The sequence below is a fragment of the Cervus canadensis genome, chromosome 10 (assembly GCF_019320065.1).
Source record: "Cervus canadensis isolate Bull #8, Minnesota chromosome 10, ASM1932006v1, whole genome shotgun sequence".
NCBI classification, from domain to species: domain Eukaryota; kingdom Metazoa; phylum Chordata; class Mammalia; order Artiodactyla; family Cervidae; genus Cervus; species Cervus canadensis.
The window spans coordinates 77,857,098-77,874,953 of NC_057395.1; the positions used below are offsets into that span (position 1 = coordinate 77,857,098).

General features: G+C 50.3%; 1 protein-coding gene across 6 annotated transcripts; it reads right to left on the bottom strand.

Moving 5' to 3' along the window:
• Positions 1–279: 279 nt before the first annotated feature.
• On the bottom strand, positions 280–17,617 carry SALL4 (spalt like transcription factor 4). Of its 6 annotated transcripts, XM_043480424.1 has the most exons (5): positions 13,698–14,424; positions 12,418–12,638; positions 4,974–7,310; positions 3,829–4,109; positions 280–2,177 (listed from the first exon to the last, which is right to left on the bottom strand). In XM_043480424.1, the coding sequence occupies exons 3-5, from the start codon at positions 7,300–7,302 to the stop codon at positions 1,758–1,760; spliced, it is 3,030 nt and encodes a 1,009-aa protein (XP_043336359.1). In that variant the 5' UTR covers positions 7,303–7,310; positions 12,418–12,638; positions 13,698–14,424; the 3' UTR covers positions 280–1,757. The 6 variants fall into 6 exon arrangements, with proteins under 6 accessions (XP_043336359.1, XP_043336362.1, XP_043336358.1 ...); XM_043480427.1 differs by lacking the exons at positions 12,418–12,638; positions 13,698–14,424 and adding an exon at positions 17,274–17,617 and having other exon boundaries at positions 6,297–7,310; XM_043480423.1 differs by lacking the exons at positions 12,418–12,638; positions 13,698–14,424 and adding an exon at positions 17,274–17,617.
• Positions 17,618–17,856: the final 239 nt, after the last annotated feature.

Genomic DNA, 17,856 nt, shown 5'->3' on the forward strand with positions numbered 1-17,856 from the left:
AATTTCTCCCAAGGCAGCTGGAAATGATCGTCAGGAAAGGACTGTCAGGTGTGGAACAGAAAATAACAGAAAAATGTACATACACGCCGGGTGGTGAAAAAAAAAGAACCATTCAAAATTTATTCTCCAACAGACAGACAGCATCAGCAGGTAAAAACTACAGGGGTTTCTCCGTAGATCATACATTCACAAGGCATTATTAAGCTTAACAAGTGAGAAAGCCTCTGGTCTATCTTCTGTAACAATATCCGCTTCACAGTGTAAACAGGTACTATATTATTGTGTTCACTTACAATTCCAGAAGGAAAGGCACAACTCGGCAAAACAAAACAAAAAAATTTGGGGGGGGGGATCCTAAAGTCAGGTGCAATTACCAAGAGACAGACTTGAGAACAGCCACAATCCACTCTTCCAGAGGGGCTAAGACTTCTCCGCCCAGAAATGTGGGTCTTTCTCCTTGCTTGTTAAATCTTCAAGAGGAACGCTTCATCGTCTGCTTAATATCACATATACAAAAGGGGGGATTAAGAAGAAGGAAAAAAAAGAATCACAACAACATCTTGAACTTCCAGCTGCTGCCACCAATACATCAACTCTTAGGTTTACAATAGGGTCTAGGAACACTTCAGCGGTCATCCAATAGGAAAATAAGAGACTATAGCTACAAAAATAACACATGAATGAGGTAGATAAATTAAAGCTTTCACATCCAGGACTCGCCTGTTCCAACTTGGTAGCCTTCATGCAATACTCAGAAGAAAACAAAAAAATCTTCATCATTACTTGGCATAAGTCACAATCAAGGAAATGTTGGTACAAATTAGTATAAGAAGTTTTTAGTATATAATAAGAAAACATGCCCTTCCATGAGTTTGTTTCAAGAATGGACACCGAGCTCTTCAACAGAGCAGGCACTGGTGAACTAAATTACATCACCTGAGATTCCCTGCTCAGGTGTTCACCTCTCCTGGTTTTAGGAAGGCGGCGGCATCTGGAAGGGTAGAGAGGACCTTGGCACTCTTGAGGCTCCAACTGAACTGTATTTAAATAAGCAGCAACACACACACTGACTCTCTAAGGACTAAAATCAGTCCACTTGAGGGCATCCTACTTAAGGTTCCAAGGTTGAAAAACACTTTGGAATTCTACAACCTTCGTTTTCAAAAAAAAAAAAAAAAAAAGTACATTCAGAAAAACAAAAGAAAAATGGGTGCAGGGTTGGGAGAATACAAAAACAGGTCCCGAAACAGACGACAGACCTTGTCCATTTACCCGCATACAGTCCCCGCAGAATTAAGTATACAGCTGCCCCCCACCCCCCGCCACTCCACCCCCCAAGCAGGTGAAACAGGTGTCTTCTCCATGGTGGTTCAATACCTTCCAACCTGAAAGAGGTGACCGTCTTTGGAAACAGTTACTCGAGGTTGTACAAAGGTTTTTATGTATATAGTTTGTTGCAAGTAACAAAACTACTTTGCAAGACCCGCTTTTTTCCAAAATTTAAAAAAATACTAGTATTTGTTTTAGTAAGAATTTTTTTTTTTTTCTCTCTTTTCTTTTTTTGCAAAGCAGCATAGCAACATTGTGATTGTAAGACTTGCCTGAGGTTGTGGTCACAACTGTAAACATTATTTGCACATCAGGAAGAAAACTGGAGGAGATGGGGGCCTTAAAAAAAAGAGAGAGAACAAAAAAAGATACAGTTCTCTAGAGAGGTCACTGCCTGCACTGCTCTCAGAGGTGCGTCGTCCTGCGGCTTAGCTGACTGCGATCTTGTTTTCTTCCAGGAGGTGCGGGAACTGGTGTTTGGGGACATTGTCAGCCGTCCCTGGCTTCTCCACCTCGGCACCGACGGCAGACTGGGAGCCGTCGATCTTGGAGGCGGCCGTGTTATTCACCACGGAGCTGGCCCCCAGGGACACGGGGAGGGTGGGGATGCCACCACTCTGAATTACGGAGATCTCGTTGGTCTTCATGGCCAGACCGCCGTTGAGCATGGTGGCGTACTGGTGCCACACGACGGGGTCCACGCTCACCGAAGGGGCCGTGATTTCCTTGGGAAACATCTCGGGGACCCTCTTTCCGTCCGTGCCTAACAGAGCCATGGTGTTCTCGATGGCCAGCTTCCTGCCACGGCGCGCTGAGCTGTTGTTGGCCCCGTGTGTCATGTAATGGACCTGTGGGAAGAGGGACAGAAAGGTTTCCACCAAACAGAGGTTTTGGCGTGTGGGCCAAAGTCAAGTCTGCCCACAGGTTTGGTCCACCTAAACTTCTAGTTTAAAATTAGATGTCGGAGAATTCCCTCGTGGTCCAGTGGTTATGGCTCCATGCTCCCACTGCAAGGGGCACAGGTTAAAACCCTGTATCAGGGAACTAGGATCTCACAAGCTACAGAGAGCAGCCAAGAGAAAAAAATTAGATTTCATATTAAAAAATCCAGATTATTCACTTGGGGAGAGAGAATTAAAAAAAAACCACAATCAGACCATCTGGCAACAATGGACCCACATTCCTGCCTAGAGGCAAGCGAAGTGGGGGACACACACTCCAATGTTCCCCATCCCACTATTCACGGGCACTTCTGTCAACACCTACTAGGTAGTAGAGTGTTGTTTTGGGTGCTAGGGTCACAATGTGTTTAACACACAAACCTACAGAGGTAAGAAATGGTATGGAACCTAAGGCATAGAGACTGGGCACAGGGGAAATGGGAAAACACGTGAGACCAGTGTCGATACCCTGGTTATTATTGATTCTATGCACAAGTGCTAAGTTGATTAAGCCATGTCCAACTCTTTGCGACCAACCCCATGGACTGAAGCCCTCCAGGCTCCTCTGTCCATGGGATTCTCCAGGCAAGAATACTGGAGTGGGTTGCCATGCCCTCCTGCAGGGGATCTGCCTGACCCAGGGATCAAACCCACATCTCTTGTATGTTTCCCGCATTGGCAGGTGGGTTCTTTACCACTAGCGCCACCTGAGAAGCCCGTTTATTCTACAGCTGAGCAAAATTAAAATTCTACCACTGGGAGAAATTAGCAGTGTGTGAGCATCTCTGTGCAACTTCCCCCCCTTTGTGGGAACTGACCCAAATAAAAAATTTGAGTTGAAAAAATTAACTTTTGAACAAAACAGACGCTGCCCTGATGGAGCTGACATCCTAAATACATAGTGTCAACAGGAGCAATCATCGCTGAGGAGAAAATAAGCCTGGCTGGGAAGGTTTCACAAGGCCACCAGGAATGAATGTTATTTCACTTACGGTGGGAAGCAGGACAGGGACTCTTCTGAAGAGCAAAGATACTCGACTGCCTCCTGCTTCTTCAACCCAGCCTCCTTTCTGCAATTATTTTCCCAGTTTGGCTTTTGAGTTTTCAAATCCCCTTTTTAAAATAAAAAGTTGAAGACCGTGGTAGGCAGTCATCAAGTCTCAAAGCACAAGATAAACCCATAAAGGACTTATCAATTTTATATTACGAACATGACAATCACTATGTTTCCAGATCTGCAGGATTTTATAAAGGCAACTAACATCCCAACTTCAGAGATGTTCTAATGTGAGAAACCTGTTTCTTTTTGTTTTTTTTTCACTGCACTGCACAGCTGGAAGGATCTTAGTTCCCCAACCTGTGCTTGAACCTGGGGTCCAGCAGTGGAAGCACGCAGTCCTATCCACTATTCCTTTTTAAGAAATACTATTTCAAGAGCCAGTTTTGAGACCGCACAATGTAATATCCCACTTGGCCCTGATAGAAGGATTTATTATGGATGAATGTTGCTGCTTAACACTGAGCCCCACCTCCCTGCTGAAGCCTGAAGGAAGCTCACCTTCAAGTTGCCTTTGGTGGTGAAAGCACGCCCACATATGTTGCACACGAAGGGCTTCTCCCCGGTGTGAGTCCGCTCGTGGATCTGAAGCGCGCTGGCCGATGAGAAGTTCTTCCCACACCTCGTGCAGCCGTGCTGCTTGGCCTGTCGTCGGGGCTGAGCCGCTAGCAAAGGCGTCATACCTGGGGACATGGTCGCGGGACCCACAAACCCACCAGGAACTTCAACTTTGACATACGTCGGCTGGGCTCGGATAAATGTCGATGGAACGTTGCTCCGACCTGCGCACAGGAAAAAAAAAGACAAAACTTTTATCATCGCGTCATCACTCATTCTTCAAACCAAGAAAAGAGTTTTGACTACCACTGCCCCGCCTGTTGAGAGTCTGGAAACACCTTTCAGGAAATTCACACCTTGGAAGCAGTTTTCTTCTTACTTATTTAGCTACACAGAGAATAACGACTCCAAAACTTAAAAGAATTTTCCTATTGGGTGATCCAAAATATTCATTCGGTTTCTCCAAAAGAGATGGACATGCCCAAACAGACTTTTTGGCCAACCCAGTATTTTGGCTTTTAAAAGGTATCAGCATCAGAATAAAAAGGTATCGGCATCAGAACACATGCAACGCAATTCCAAGTTCGATTCCCACATCAAGTTACCCTTAAAGTCTGCTCTGACACCATCTTTCCGATTCTACAATAGTGTTCCCCCATTCGACCATTAATGCCATCAACAGGCACCCCACAATTTAAAATAGGTTAGATTCTCTTTTCTCCCTCAAGAATTACTCATCTGTGACTCTTACATTAGAGAGTGGGATCTCTGAATCAAGGAACTATGAATTATCTCACTGGCATCCACTTCCTCAAAATACTCTTCTAGGAGAGCATTAACTTAAAAGAATTCCCATGTGGCCACCATGGGCCTCCAACACAAAGATCAAAACCAAGCAAAGTAAACTGTCCACGCCCAACCTGCGAGGACTGGCCTAAGTGAAAAGCATGTCAGGACTACGACAGAGGTAGTCACTAACTGCCCTATAGAGGAGCTAATTCACTCTCCATCGGTCGAGGTGCCTCCGGGTTCCTTCCGGATGACCTCGAGCCCAGAATGGACCTAAGTGAAATCCAAAGCTCTATCACCTTCCATCTCAGCGCGGCTGCTCTCGGAGCCGTCCCCTTTGCCGTCGGCGTCCGGAGACTTGGACTTGACGCTCTCCGCCTGGCTATGGGCCGGCGAGACCGCCTGGAAGGACGTGCTCTCTAGAACGTCTGGGCTTCGGCTGGCGCACTCGGGGTCGCCCATCACCGAGGAGGCGTCGTCGTTGGTTAGGCCATCGCTCTCCGTGGACCCGTTTTCTCGGCTGCCCTGCCGCTGCAGGACGAGCGCGGCGAGCCCCGCCTTCACTGGGGCGTCCAGCGAAGCCACCGTGGCCAGCCCCGGGGTAGGGGACACCGCGTGGACGCCGGTGAGGGGCCCAGGGACCCTCGAGGAGCTGCCGAGGGCCTCTTGGGGGCAGACTTCGTCTACGTCGATGGCTTCCACGATCCCGTCGTGAGGGGGCGCGCTGGGGCTGCTGTTCTCCCCGACCGCCGAGGGCTCGGGGCCCGCGAACTCGCAGGGGCTCTCGGGCAGAGGCGTGTTGGGGATCTGGCCGCCCATGTGCATGCGGATGTGCTGCTGCAGCAGGACGGCGTTGGTGAACTTCTTCTGGCAGATCGGGCAGGAGTGCTGCGTCTTCACCGACGCGCTGGTGCGGTGCACCCCCAGGTGCGTCTTCAGGTTGCCTTTGGTGGAGAAGGCGCGGCCGCAGACCTTGCAGGGGAAGGGCCTCTCCCCGGTGTGCGTGCGGTAGTGCATTTTGAGCGAGCTCTGGCAGCTGAGGACGCGGTGGCAGATGAGACACTCGTTGGGGTCGCTGGTGGCCTTGTCTATGTTCTCCACCAGCCGCTGCAGCTTCAGGGTCTCCGACCCCGGCTCGGGCGGCCCACCCCCTGGGAAGCCTCCGACCCTGGGGGAGGGATGGGTCGGCCCCACCCCGGACAGGATGGAGCCGTCCTCGCTTTCCGGAGACGGCCCGGGCTGCAGGTCACCGGGCAACGGGCCCCCCACGACGTCCTTGGGGTGAGGCCCCGAGGGGAGATTCTGAGCTAGCCCTATGACACTGGGGGTCCCCGCCGCGAGCGTGGGTTTGCTGTCTAGGGAGAGCCCGGCTTCCTCGAGGGGGGCGGGGCCGGCCAGCGCGAAGGGAAGGCCGCTGCCCACCGCCGTCTTGTCGTGGAAGTCGGCAAACAGCTGGGGGTTTGCCTTCACCTGGGGATGCCGGTGGAAGTGCACCTTGAGGTTGCCCTTGGTGGTGAAGCGGTGGCCGCACACGGAGCACGCGAAGGGTCTCTCTCCGGTGTGGGAGCGGAGGTGGATCTGCAAGGAGCTATCAGTCCCAAAAACCTTGCTACAGTACTTACACTTGTGCCGGCAGAGAGCCTCGTCCTTGAGTTTGATCTCCACCGGGGAGACACTCGGGGGCTTCCCTTTGCCTTTCTTGGACGGGTCTAAGGCCACCGCGGAGAAGGGGCTCTGGAAGAGCACGGAGCCCGGGGCCTGGGGGAGCAGCGCCCCGGGGAGGCGCGACAGGACGCCGGGGAGCACCCGGGTGGCGTCCGGCTTCAGGGCGAAGGGCGGCAGCCCCGGGGAGGCGGAGCCGCCGGCGGAAGGGACGTTGGCGTGAGGTAGCTTGGCGGGCTTCAGGGCGTCCAGGGGCAGCCCGGCGCTCCCCGCCTTCTGGCTGAGCAGGGCCACGGCCGCCGACACCTGCTGCGACACGTGGCCCCCGAGCGTCTTCAGCGAGTCGGCCGCGTGGCCGGCGTGGAGGGCGTGGGAGGCCCACATGTTCACCTGCACCCGGATCTGCTCCGTGAGCTGGATCTGCTGCAGCTGCTGCTGCTGGAGGCACAGGATCTGCTCCAGGACCCAGGGCAGGCTGCCGGCGCCGGGCAGGGGCGCCGGGGGCGCGTCGGCGCTGCGCTGGTTCACCGCCACCTTGGTGCCGCGCAGCGCCTGAAGCGTGACGTTGGTGTTGGCCACCTTGCCTTTGGGTAAATAGCTTATGTCCTGCGGCGCGGGCGGCAGGGCGGCCTCCGTCTTCAGGTACAGAACGGATTCCGCCCCCGGCTTCTCCCTCGCGTCCCCGGGGCCCCCGCCGCCGCCATCGTCCCGGTGGCCCTCCCTCCGGCCCGGGCTGGGCGGCTGCGGACTGAGCACAGTCCCCGACAAGTCTTCGGACGACATCGGCCCCTCACTGTCCTTCAAGATAAGCACGGGGGGCGTTTTAGTGCAATTTTTCTTGTGGTCTAAGAACTCCGAGAAGCTGAAGAACTCGGCGCAGCATTTCTCGCAGACGTGGGTCTCCTCCCGCCGGGGCCGCTTTATCCCTGCTCCGTCCCCATTCAGCTCGTCGCCGGGGTACTTCATTGGAGCACCTGCAGAAAGAGCGAAGGAGATGAGAACTCCACCCTAGGAAGGACGCCGGGCGATTGGGGGGCGAGGGTGGGGGGGACCACAACTCAGAATTCAGAGGTCTTCATGATCTGTGTCCTAACAAGAAGACCATGGCAGGGAATGAGGGCCTCAGTGAGCCAACCATTCATGTAGTGGGTGGAACCATAACCCCCCAAATGTCCAATCCTAACCCGTTCCCCTGTGCATGTGGTCTCCTGGGGGAGGACAGAGGGAAGGCTCTGTGCAACTGTAATTAGGGTGAATCCCAAGCCCAATACCTGGTGTCTCTAAGGAGAAAAGGGACAGGAAAACTTCCCTGGTGGTCCAGTGGTTAAGAATCCACCTGCCAAGGCAGGGGACACAGGTTCAACCCCTGGTCCAGGAAGATTCTACATGCCTCGAATCAATTAAAGCCCATGTGCACACAACCACTGAGCCCGTGGGCCTAGAGCCCATGTTCTGCAACCAGAAACCACCCCACAATGAAGCCCTTGCACCGCAACTAGAGAAAGCCAGCGTGCAGCAACAGAGACCCAGGGCAGCCAAAAATAAACGGAAATTTTTCTAAAAAAAGACATGAGACAGAATAAGGCCACGTGAGGCCAAGGCAGGAGTTACAAAGCTCTAAGCCAAGGATGCTGGACCCAACAGAAGGCAGTAAGGAGGCTGCGTGGTACACACTCCCCTTGGAGCCTCCAAGAGAAAAGGACCCTGCTGCTCCTTAGTCTCAGGGGTCCAGCCTCCAGAACAAACAGACTGGTCTAGTGTGTGTTCATTCACTAAGCCACGTTCGACTCTTTGCGACCCCATGGCTATAGCCCGCCAGGCTCCTCTATCTATGGAATTTTCCAGGTATGAATACTGGAGAGGGTTGCCATTTCCTTCTCCAGGAGATATTCCCGAGCCAGGGATTGAATCCGGGTCTCTTGCATCTCCTGCACTGGCCATCTAGTAATCTGTACCAACTTATTATTAAGGCAGTGCTGGGAAACTCAATATAATTTCTTAAAATAATCCCCACGGAGCTCTCTGCCCCACCTCAGAGCTGGCTTACAAAAGCAAATGGATTACATGTCATCCATTAAAATGACACTGGAAGCCTGCTGTTCATCTCCACCCTGGGTCCATCAAAAGTAAAACTGCAATGAATCACTCCTTCAGACAATGTGGTAACTGTACCTTCCCACCAGAGATGCTGGAAGTTTAAAGGTGCCAAGAACTATGACGGTGGTACTAAATTCACCTAAAACATGGAGACCTAAATAAGATGAAGCTGATATTCCGAGGAATGTTTTTTATGTGTGAGGGGAAAAAAAACACTGGAAACAAAAAAAAGGAAAAATTGCATGTCCAAGAAAAAGACTTTACTGACCTTCCTGATTATGGAAAACCTGTAGAAATGCCACAGCATGACATTAAAGGATTATTAAGCCATTAAACAAAGAAAGAAGCCCAAGAAAAGAGGGAAGGGATGGAATGATGGGAATTTATTCCTCGCCCTCCATTTGCAGCTTCTACTACTGTTACATTAAATCAAACAACCTTCATATTCTGGGCAGTTCTCTTCCTAAAAATGACTGGTCCCTGGGTTTCTTTTGCCAATTGGGTCCCATTTCCTTCACAGTGACTGCCAGTCTGCATGCTGAAACAGCTATTGGGCAGCCATACTTTAGCCAGATGCCTGGGCCCTGGTGAGTGGAGACTCTGTAAATTACTTGACTGTTTTCATTTCCTGGCTGTTCTGTTGTATATACACCCTGACCTGAGAAGTCACACAGGCACACCTCAGACCCAGCGACCCCAGGTGTGCTGAGCTAAATCACAGACCTTTGCATATGGATACAAAGATCCACCTAGGAAGAAGGGTATTTTTCACAGAAATGTTTATAGCCACAAAAAGGGGGGGGGGGGGTATGGGATATAAATTTTAGTATACCCACAGTATGAAAACAATGTAGAATTTCCATATGTCCTGATTTGGAGACAGAAGTTAGGTGGAAGTAGGTTACAGAACAAACAAGTGACAGTTTTTGTTTAAAACAAAAAACACCTATTTGAAATGTACAAATGAATGGGGAAATGGCCAGGAAGTATTCATTTATTTTTTAAATAAAATAATCACTTTTTAAAAGAAAATGAACCTATTTTGCCTCTTCTTGGGTGATTACATTTCCCAACACCATGAATTTTGACTGAGGAGTCAGTCAACAATTTGGGGGAGGGATTGATCTTGAAACAGTGTATTTCTCTTAAGAAAGATCTATACTTTCCAACAGACTTTCAAACACTGGTTCTTTTAAATTTCCACAGCATAACCTTAATAAATTGAGTTGATCTTTCCTAATTTCAGACTAGGTAATAATCAGAAGTTTAGCAAGGTGTATGTGGGCTCGGGTGAGCCAAGGAAAAGAAAAGAAATTATAGTAATCTATCATTCACAGGTTTGATATGGTAGGTTTACCCCTCAGGATTTCTATTAAATGTGTACAGTCACGACAGCTACATAAGGTAGATGCCTGGGTTAAGTAATGTGATTAATAAGTGTTTGTGAGTGCTGACTACGAGCCTGGCACCATCCTAGGATCTGGGGAAAGTACAGATACTGTAGGTGTTCAGTGAACATCAATTTCTTCACCTTGTCTATTTCAGTGGCTTGGTTACCTGGGCAACTAGGGCTGCTGAAAATAAGACTTAATAACAGTCATTTAAAGTCTCACTCATTTTAACAATCCTTCTCACTTCCTACTGAGAGCAAGGCAGGGCGAGGGGTCTGATGATGCAAAGAGGAGCAGCCTGGCAGTCCCCTACAGTCCAGACTAGGACCTCGAGGTGCCCTGGGGTCCACACTACATTCGTCCAATCCTATTAAACACCAGCCTCATTTACAGATGAGAAAAACAGACTCCCAATTGTGACTTACCCAAGACAACACCATAAAAAATGTAGTCACAGATAACTGTTGAGCACTTACTACCTACGGGTGTAATTTGTGTTATTAACAACGAAAGAGACTACGACATTTAACAGAGGGAGAAACTGAGGACGGGACATTAACTTCCCCAAGGTAGTGAAGCTAAAAGCCAGGCATTGGACACAGATCCTCCCTCTGAACTCTTCATTCCTGCACTTCCTTCCTCTCCTAGTATGTTTCTTTTACTGAGATGGCAACTATCTTGCCTCCTGCAGAAACCCCTGGGGAGGACAGGAAAGCTTGAGGGGGCAGGTTGGGGTGGGGGGTGGGACAGGGAGGGTTAAGACACAATACACCCCAGCTATTTCCATGGGGTACAATAGGTAGGTGCCACCTCCCTTCCAACTCTACAACTGCTCTAAAGCAACCACATTCCCAAGAGTCAAGTTAAAAGTATTCATCAGTTCCCAGAATCATGAAGCTGGCGTATCTACTGGTACATTTGTAATGGGGTGCTTGTGGAGGTGGGTTAAGTGGCACCATCTTTCTGGAAGTGCAACTCTGGCAATTATGTGTCAAGAACTTTCCAAGGGAAACTTAGGAGGTTTCTCTTGGGAGGGAAATAGACCAGCCAGGTAAATGCATAAATATTTATGATACAACTTCTTCAGAGTCCAGTCCACCATCATCATCCTTGTAGTGCAATGCTTCCACCCAGCAACTCCCTTGGTAGGAATTTACTTTCTGTGATTCCAGGGTCAGGTCTCAGCAAGGAACAGTCCAAACAAAAACAGACACACTCTGGTCCACCAGCAAGGTTCTGATGAAATAAATTAGGGTACAGAAAAAAGATGACTACTTTGTAGCTCTTCACTATATGTGCTTGCTCTATAGGACAACCACCCAAGAGTGATTTCAAAAGGAGGGAAAAAACGCAGAGAACAGGCTGTGCGGATAATGTGCTCCCCCCCTGCCATGTTTGGGAATAGATATAAGTATGTCCCTGGGAAACTTCTGAAATAAGAGATGCTGAGACTGGTCGCCGGCTTCTAGAGCATGGGTCTGGGGTGGAAGACAAACTTCAAAATGTATACACTTTTGGCTTTTTTTTTTTTTTAATTAGCATGTCACACCCCTTGTCTCAGCCATGCTACTTCTGGAAACCTCTAGCAAAGCCCATGCACAAATGCCCATTCTGCTTGTTAAGCGCCAAAGCACAACTAGGACCATCCCCCATACATTGCCACAGAGCACGCACTGCAGACTCTCACACCTTAACTCATTTATCTTTGCAGCCGCATAGACAAGCATCTGTGCTTCCAGCGTGCAAGCGCGGAAACTGAGGCTCAAGAATAATTGACTCAAGGTGCCACACTGTTCACTAGAAAACACAAGAGCAGGGACTCGGTCTTAAATGCATTTAAAAAGGCACTACAGTTAGTGGCCTCATGTATTACTGTTTCTGTTAGAACACTTTCTTTTCTTCATTTTACCCCTCCAGGAAAGCTTTTAAAGCATTTTTCCCCCTACTCTCCCCCAACCCAGTCCAAAACTTTAATACCACAAACATACTGTGTATCTGTTTATGCACTATGATCCTTTGGAAGACCACAAACCACTGTAACACCCATAATTTTTTTTTTTTTTTTTTTGCCAGGATCCACAGCACACAGGATCTTAGGAACCTGTGCCCGCTGCAGTGGAGCATGAAGTCTTAACCACTGGAACACCACGGAAATCCCAAATATACGTTTTTGTCTCCCTCTCCCCCCCAAAAAAAGTTTTCACCCCCATGCAGACAATATTCTTTCTATTATGAACACTGAGGACACACCTCAGCAGTATTTGCAGAGCCAGTGCGCCTATGTCATCAACAGAAAGCAGGTATTTTCCTACGATGTTAATGTGGTTGTGTTACTGGAAATTCTGGTTACCTGACTGACTGCTAGATCTTCTTTACTGTGTTCATAAAGAAGCACATATTACTGTATCATGAATGTTTCCAATCATTTTTGCTCAGTGCATCTCAATGCGATTTATTTCCTTGGTATTTCTATGTATTTCAATAATTCTGTATGTGTTTCAGTAACTCTGTTGGGGGAGGGGAACTGTGGCACAAAAAAGGTTAAGCTCCCTGCCCCAGAAGGACCCAGCAGTTCCCAAGAGTGATTTACAACCTGAATACCAGCTTGCCGGCACTGTATACACAGGCTCGCCTTTCTGCAGCCTCCAAGCAATACTGGCAACATCCCACTTCTTCTTCACTCAGCAGGAGCTGTTTGCTGGTGCAGTGAAGTCCTTCGACATCCAGGCCACCATTGGCAAATACTGACAGCGTATTTGCCCAAGAGTAACAGGACTCTGTTATGAACAATCGCTGGGTATGCTTAAGTTAACCCTTCCCAAAAGGAAAAAGCAAAGTTCAGAGGGATTACAGCAACTAGATCTTCCATCCTTCCACCCCACCCCCCACGCCCGAATTTTAGGAATGTTATCTCTCAGCATCTAGTTATCCAATAAGTTGGAAGAATGCAGTAAACCCAGCAGGGGGCTTAGATTCAATCACTGCCAAATGGATAGAAAATACTCTTACTATTGTATAGCAAGAAAAGCTCATCTGCCAGAGGCCAATCAAATTCTGAAGCCTATGAAAATGCTTGTATATCTTGAGACACGCATTATGCCTGAAGCTTATCTTTTTTTCCTCCCATTCCTATATTAAAAGAACTACAACAAGTAGATTATCTAAAGTACTTAATATCTCTTACCCCACCCCCACCAGCAGGATAACTGCTTACCAAAAAAACAAAAGGAAATTGAGATGTCCTTAAGTACTGAACCACTTCAAAAAAAAAGTGCTTAAAATTAAACCAGTTTAATTTTACATCTGCATTCAGCAATTTGAGAAATGCCTTTAACTCAATTTGTAGGTGGCAAATTAGAGCTGTAATTAAGTTTCCATTTAATAAAAATACCAAAAAAAAAAAAAAAAATTGTTCCAAACGGTCTTGGATCAAAACTCAAGTTTGCTGAAAAGGAAGAAGTAAAAGAATCAAAGTTTTTTGTGCTAATGTGTGCAAGCTCTGCTGTTTATGCTAGATACGTCCCATTTTGCCTCAACTGGAGCTCATCTTTTACTTATTTTTTTTTTTTTTAGTTCTAACAGTTTATTGCTACCAACCCATATCCCTCCACGCTTGTGCACACATGCTCGGTCATGTAACCCCATGGACTGCAGCCCGCCAGGCTCCTCTGTCCACGGACTTTTCCAGGCAAGAATACTGGAGTGGGTTGCCATTTCCTTCTCCATGGAGCTCATCTTTTAAAAGCAAGTTGTAAACTTCATGCAGGCAGTTTTTGCTATCTCCTTCCCCAGAACCCCTCAGAACAAAACCTGACATGGACTCGAAATTTGGGGGGGAAAATGGATAGCAATGATGAGAGATGCAGTTCTTACCTGGATTTAGAGGCTTCGAAAGATGGTTTAGATGCTTTTTTAAGCAATCAAAAGCACACAGGTGATGGATGATGAAAAGGGATATCTAAAACTCTTTCCATCATTCTTTCCAAGGCAGTAAAGCCCGGAGCACCAAATGCAAACTGTTTAATTTCCAAATTGCTCCCCAGACCCCTTATTCTAAAGCCTACAACAGCCCGGCTCCTCCATCTGAAAGAATACTGATAGAAAATCCCATCCCATAACCAACTCCTCTAAAACCACAATAAACACAACTTCTTGCGTTTAGAGCAAGGCTCAAATCAAACAGGACAAGGAAACTCTGGGCAAGCCATTGCAACCAGGAGCTGAAGTTTAAACAGAGCAAAAACGAAAATCAAAGGTAATGTACGTCAGGTCTCCAGCCTGGTGTGCGCTACCAATAAAACTGCAGAATTATCCCAGTTTGGCAGTTAAGCTGTCTTGACACAATTTTTTTTAATTGTTATTTTGAATAAAATTAATCACCGATCACATTCCCAGCACACAGTGGGCCTTCTATAGTTGAAACTATCTAAATAGGATGTTTCATCTTCCTAGTACTGAGAAAGAACCCAGAAGCTCAGAAATCCAAGCTTACAGCTGAAAGTCTTACAAACAGATTGGAATGCACACCTCACTCTTATACCTTACAAAAATACTTCATTTCATCTAAAAAGAGGAAGCGTTAACTCTATCCCTCCCTCCCAAGATGGCTCCCTAACATGAGGAAGGCTGAAGGAGCCTGAAGATCAGCTAGGCCTTGTGCAACTTCTTTTTAACGGAACAAAGAGGCGTGGGCAAGCTGTAGCCCTTGTCTTTGGGAAAGCCAGATGCAAACACAGAAACTCGGCCTGCAACATTCACTGAGGCCACTGTCACCAAGATTTCCCTTGCCCTCGATTAAAACAGAAACTCCCAAGTGTCCCCTTTCTGACTCCTTACCGCCGATGTAGGTCATTGCAGTTTAGAAACTGGGGCTAGGAGGTTATTTGAAATTGGGGAATCTTAAATCGTTGATGGTTGTAATCCAGTTTAGCACAAAAGGCATTTGAACCTCTTTTGAAAAAAATGCTAATTTTCCTGTACAAGGCCCGAGTCCTCTGACCACCTGCAGATTTTTTGGATCTAACTGACGGCCGAACTTCATTTTCCTCCCTCAAAAAGTGCATTTCTTTTTTAAGTAGTCTCAAATCGGCTGTGCACAATAAGATCAGTCTAAACTGAATGTTTTTTAATCATAGGCATACACACAAACAGGGGCTCAAACACAAAATGTATCCATTAAAATGGACTGCTTGGGAATGTACTGCTACTACCTTCTGTTTCACGGCGGCAACTGGGGGCTCTGCAAACCCATACTAGGATCGAAGGATTCTTTCCAAGAATTCTAAACACCTGGCAAAGAAAATTCAGCACCGCCAGGGAGAGCACAAGGAACTGACTGGAGTCCCGAGGAGCGCCCAGCCCAGAGCTCTTCAACCCCCGGCCCCAGCGCGTCCCTCCCATCAGGTGGGAGCCGGTACCTTCGAGGGGACCCGCCTCTCAGCCGAGCGCGAGGTTCCCGGCTGGGCCTCCAGGGGACGCCCGCGCGCAGCTCAGCGGCGACCGCAACCCAGCGATCAATAGCAACTCCCCCTCCCCAATTGTGGAGGGAGCGCACGGCCAGGCTCGCGAGCCTAACCAGCTCGGGCTAACTGGTGGCCGACTCCAGCTAGCGTTCATTTAAGAACGTCCCCTCGCCCCCCGTAACCAGCTCCCCCTAAGGTGCCAAACCCCACCAAAAGCCCCACTAAGAGTACGCCCACCCAAAACGAAGCGGGCAGGGGGAAGGGGGGGTCAGAGCAGGACCAGGGGAGGGGTCAGAGCCAGGAGCTCGCCCCTCCTTCTCGGGAGGAAACGGGCGGGCGGCGGGTTAACCCTTTTGTTCCAGGTGGGCCAGGCAACGAAGCCTCTCCGTCCTTCCCCCCCACCCCCCTCCCAAGGCACAAAGAGAGGCCGCCCTCCTCCGACCTCCGGTGCGTGCTGCCCTGACCATCGGACGCCCCCAAAACCTCAGAGCCGCCCCCTTTGGTCAAGCCGATCTCCGTAACTTGCCCTGGAAAAAGATTATTTAGGGGCGGGGGGGGGGGGGGTGAATAGGGATTTACATTATCTTATAGATTGAGAAAATGTATTCCATTCCCTCCCCGAAATAAAGGGTACGGTAACCAAAAAGTGGCGACGGCTCTTTCCCTCGTTGTAGTGGATTGGAGCGACTGGGGTTGCCGCGCGCACCCCCATCACCCGCTGGGAAATTAGAAAGCAGGCGGCGAGGGCAGCGAAGCCTCCAACAAGGCCCGAGAGGAGATTGAAGACGCCCCCTCCCCCCCACACGTACGCGAAAAACTTATCAGGCGACAATTTGGCGGGCCAGGGCGGAGGGGAGATAGTGGGAAAGCGACTCGCTCCTAAAGCCCCCGAGGTTAAATGATTAGGGAGAGAGGAGTCCGCTCGGCCGCTCCCGACTAGGCTGGGGGTCCCGAACTCCTCCCGACCCCGGAGACGCGCGGCGCGGAAGCGTGGGCCGGGTCAGCCCCCGGGAGCTCGCCCTGGACGCGACCGCCCAGCCCTGGCGCGACCTCTCCCCTCCGGCCCCCGGGGCGCGCTTTGCGGAAAGCGGGGCGAGCCACAAAAGCCACGCGCAACGCTAGGCGGGTGCACCCCAGCGGGGCTGCAGAGCGCGCGCGACCCCAGCGCTCCGGGGCCCGCACCCCTCCCGCCGCCCGCGGTTATTTTTAGGAAGTCGGAAATCAAAGATGGCTGGAGGTCAGGCCCCGAAAGGTTAGGGCGAAGATCGGCAGGCGGCGTAGCCCCGGGAGAAAAGAGGGAAACCAAAAAAAGAAATTTTTGAAACAGAAAAGAAGGCAATCTTGTGCCCTTGTCCTCCACTTCTTCCGGCCCTCAGTCCCCTCCGCAGCGCGGGTGGCCCGCACCCCAGCTCCTGGGGGGTGGGGAGAGGTCGCGCCCCCTCCCCCTCACGGCACGGGAGGGGCGCGTGCAACAGATCGGCCTCCCCCGGGGGGGTCTTCCGAGGGTGCGCCCCTTCCCCAGCCTCCTAGAAAAGCCCCCAACGGGTGAAGGAATAGAGTGGGGACCCCCGGCGTCTTTTCTTTTAAAAGCGGCGCCAGGGAGGGAGGAGGGGAGCCTAAGTTACAAGTGGGGGGGGTTACTAGTGAGGGAGAGCAGCCAATTAAGAGAGGGGCAGAGGACGCGGAGAAGGGGACCTCTCGGGAATGAGGGGCAGGCAGAGGCTCGGGGTCAATCCTACACTAAGAGCGAGACCTGGGGGTGAAACTTCCACGAGAGAGGAGAAGCGAGAAAAAGTGTAAAATTAACGAGAGCGGGGGTGGGGGTGGGGAACCAGGCTGCCGGTTCGCCCCTGGAACTAAGCCCCCGGATCCAAGTTCCCGAATCTGCGGAGGGAGCCGCGGCCTCGCCAAAGCCCGCGCCTCCGAGGGGCGGGCGAGCGTCTGGGAAGCTGCCCGCCCGGGGCGTGCGCCCCCCAGCCCCACTCACCCAGCGCCCCCGCCGCCGGCGCCGCTGGGGCCGCATCTGCAGACTCGGGGGCCGGCTGCTGCGGCTGCCGCTCGCCCTGATCCTCCTCCGAGTTGATGTGCTGGGGCTTCGCCTGCTTGCGCCTCGACATGGTGCGAGCATCGGGGCGCCTGGAGAGCCGCGGTTATTTGCCCACTCCGCCACAAATTCCTGGAGTTGGGAAATTTACCCCCCTTCGGCCGGAACGCGCATGTCCCAGTAATTATTATTATCAATAATGCATTGCGATTTATCATGAGCCCTGACAGCTGATTGGCCTGGGTCCAAGACCTCAGAGATCATTTAAATAAGCCCTCATTGATCAGGGAGGGGCGAGGCATTCTGGGCTTTGTAGTCCGGCCCTACAAGCGACAAAGGCGTGTTCATCGGGGGAGAGCAACTAATTAGCATTCGGGCTCAGATTGGCTGGGTGCTGGGCGAAATCCGAGGGGGGACCATCCTCGCTTCAGCTGAGTTCTGGGAGAGAAAGAGAAAAATAATTGTGTACTTACTAAAAACTAGGAGTTTCCGTAACAGTTTTGGAACAAGCGTATTCGGTAGTGTG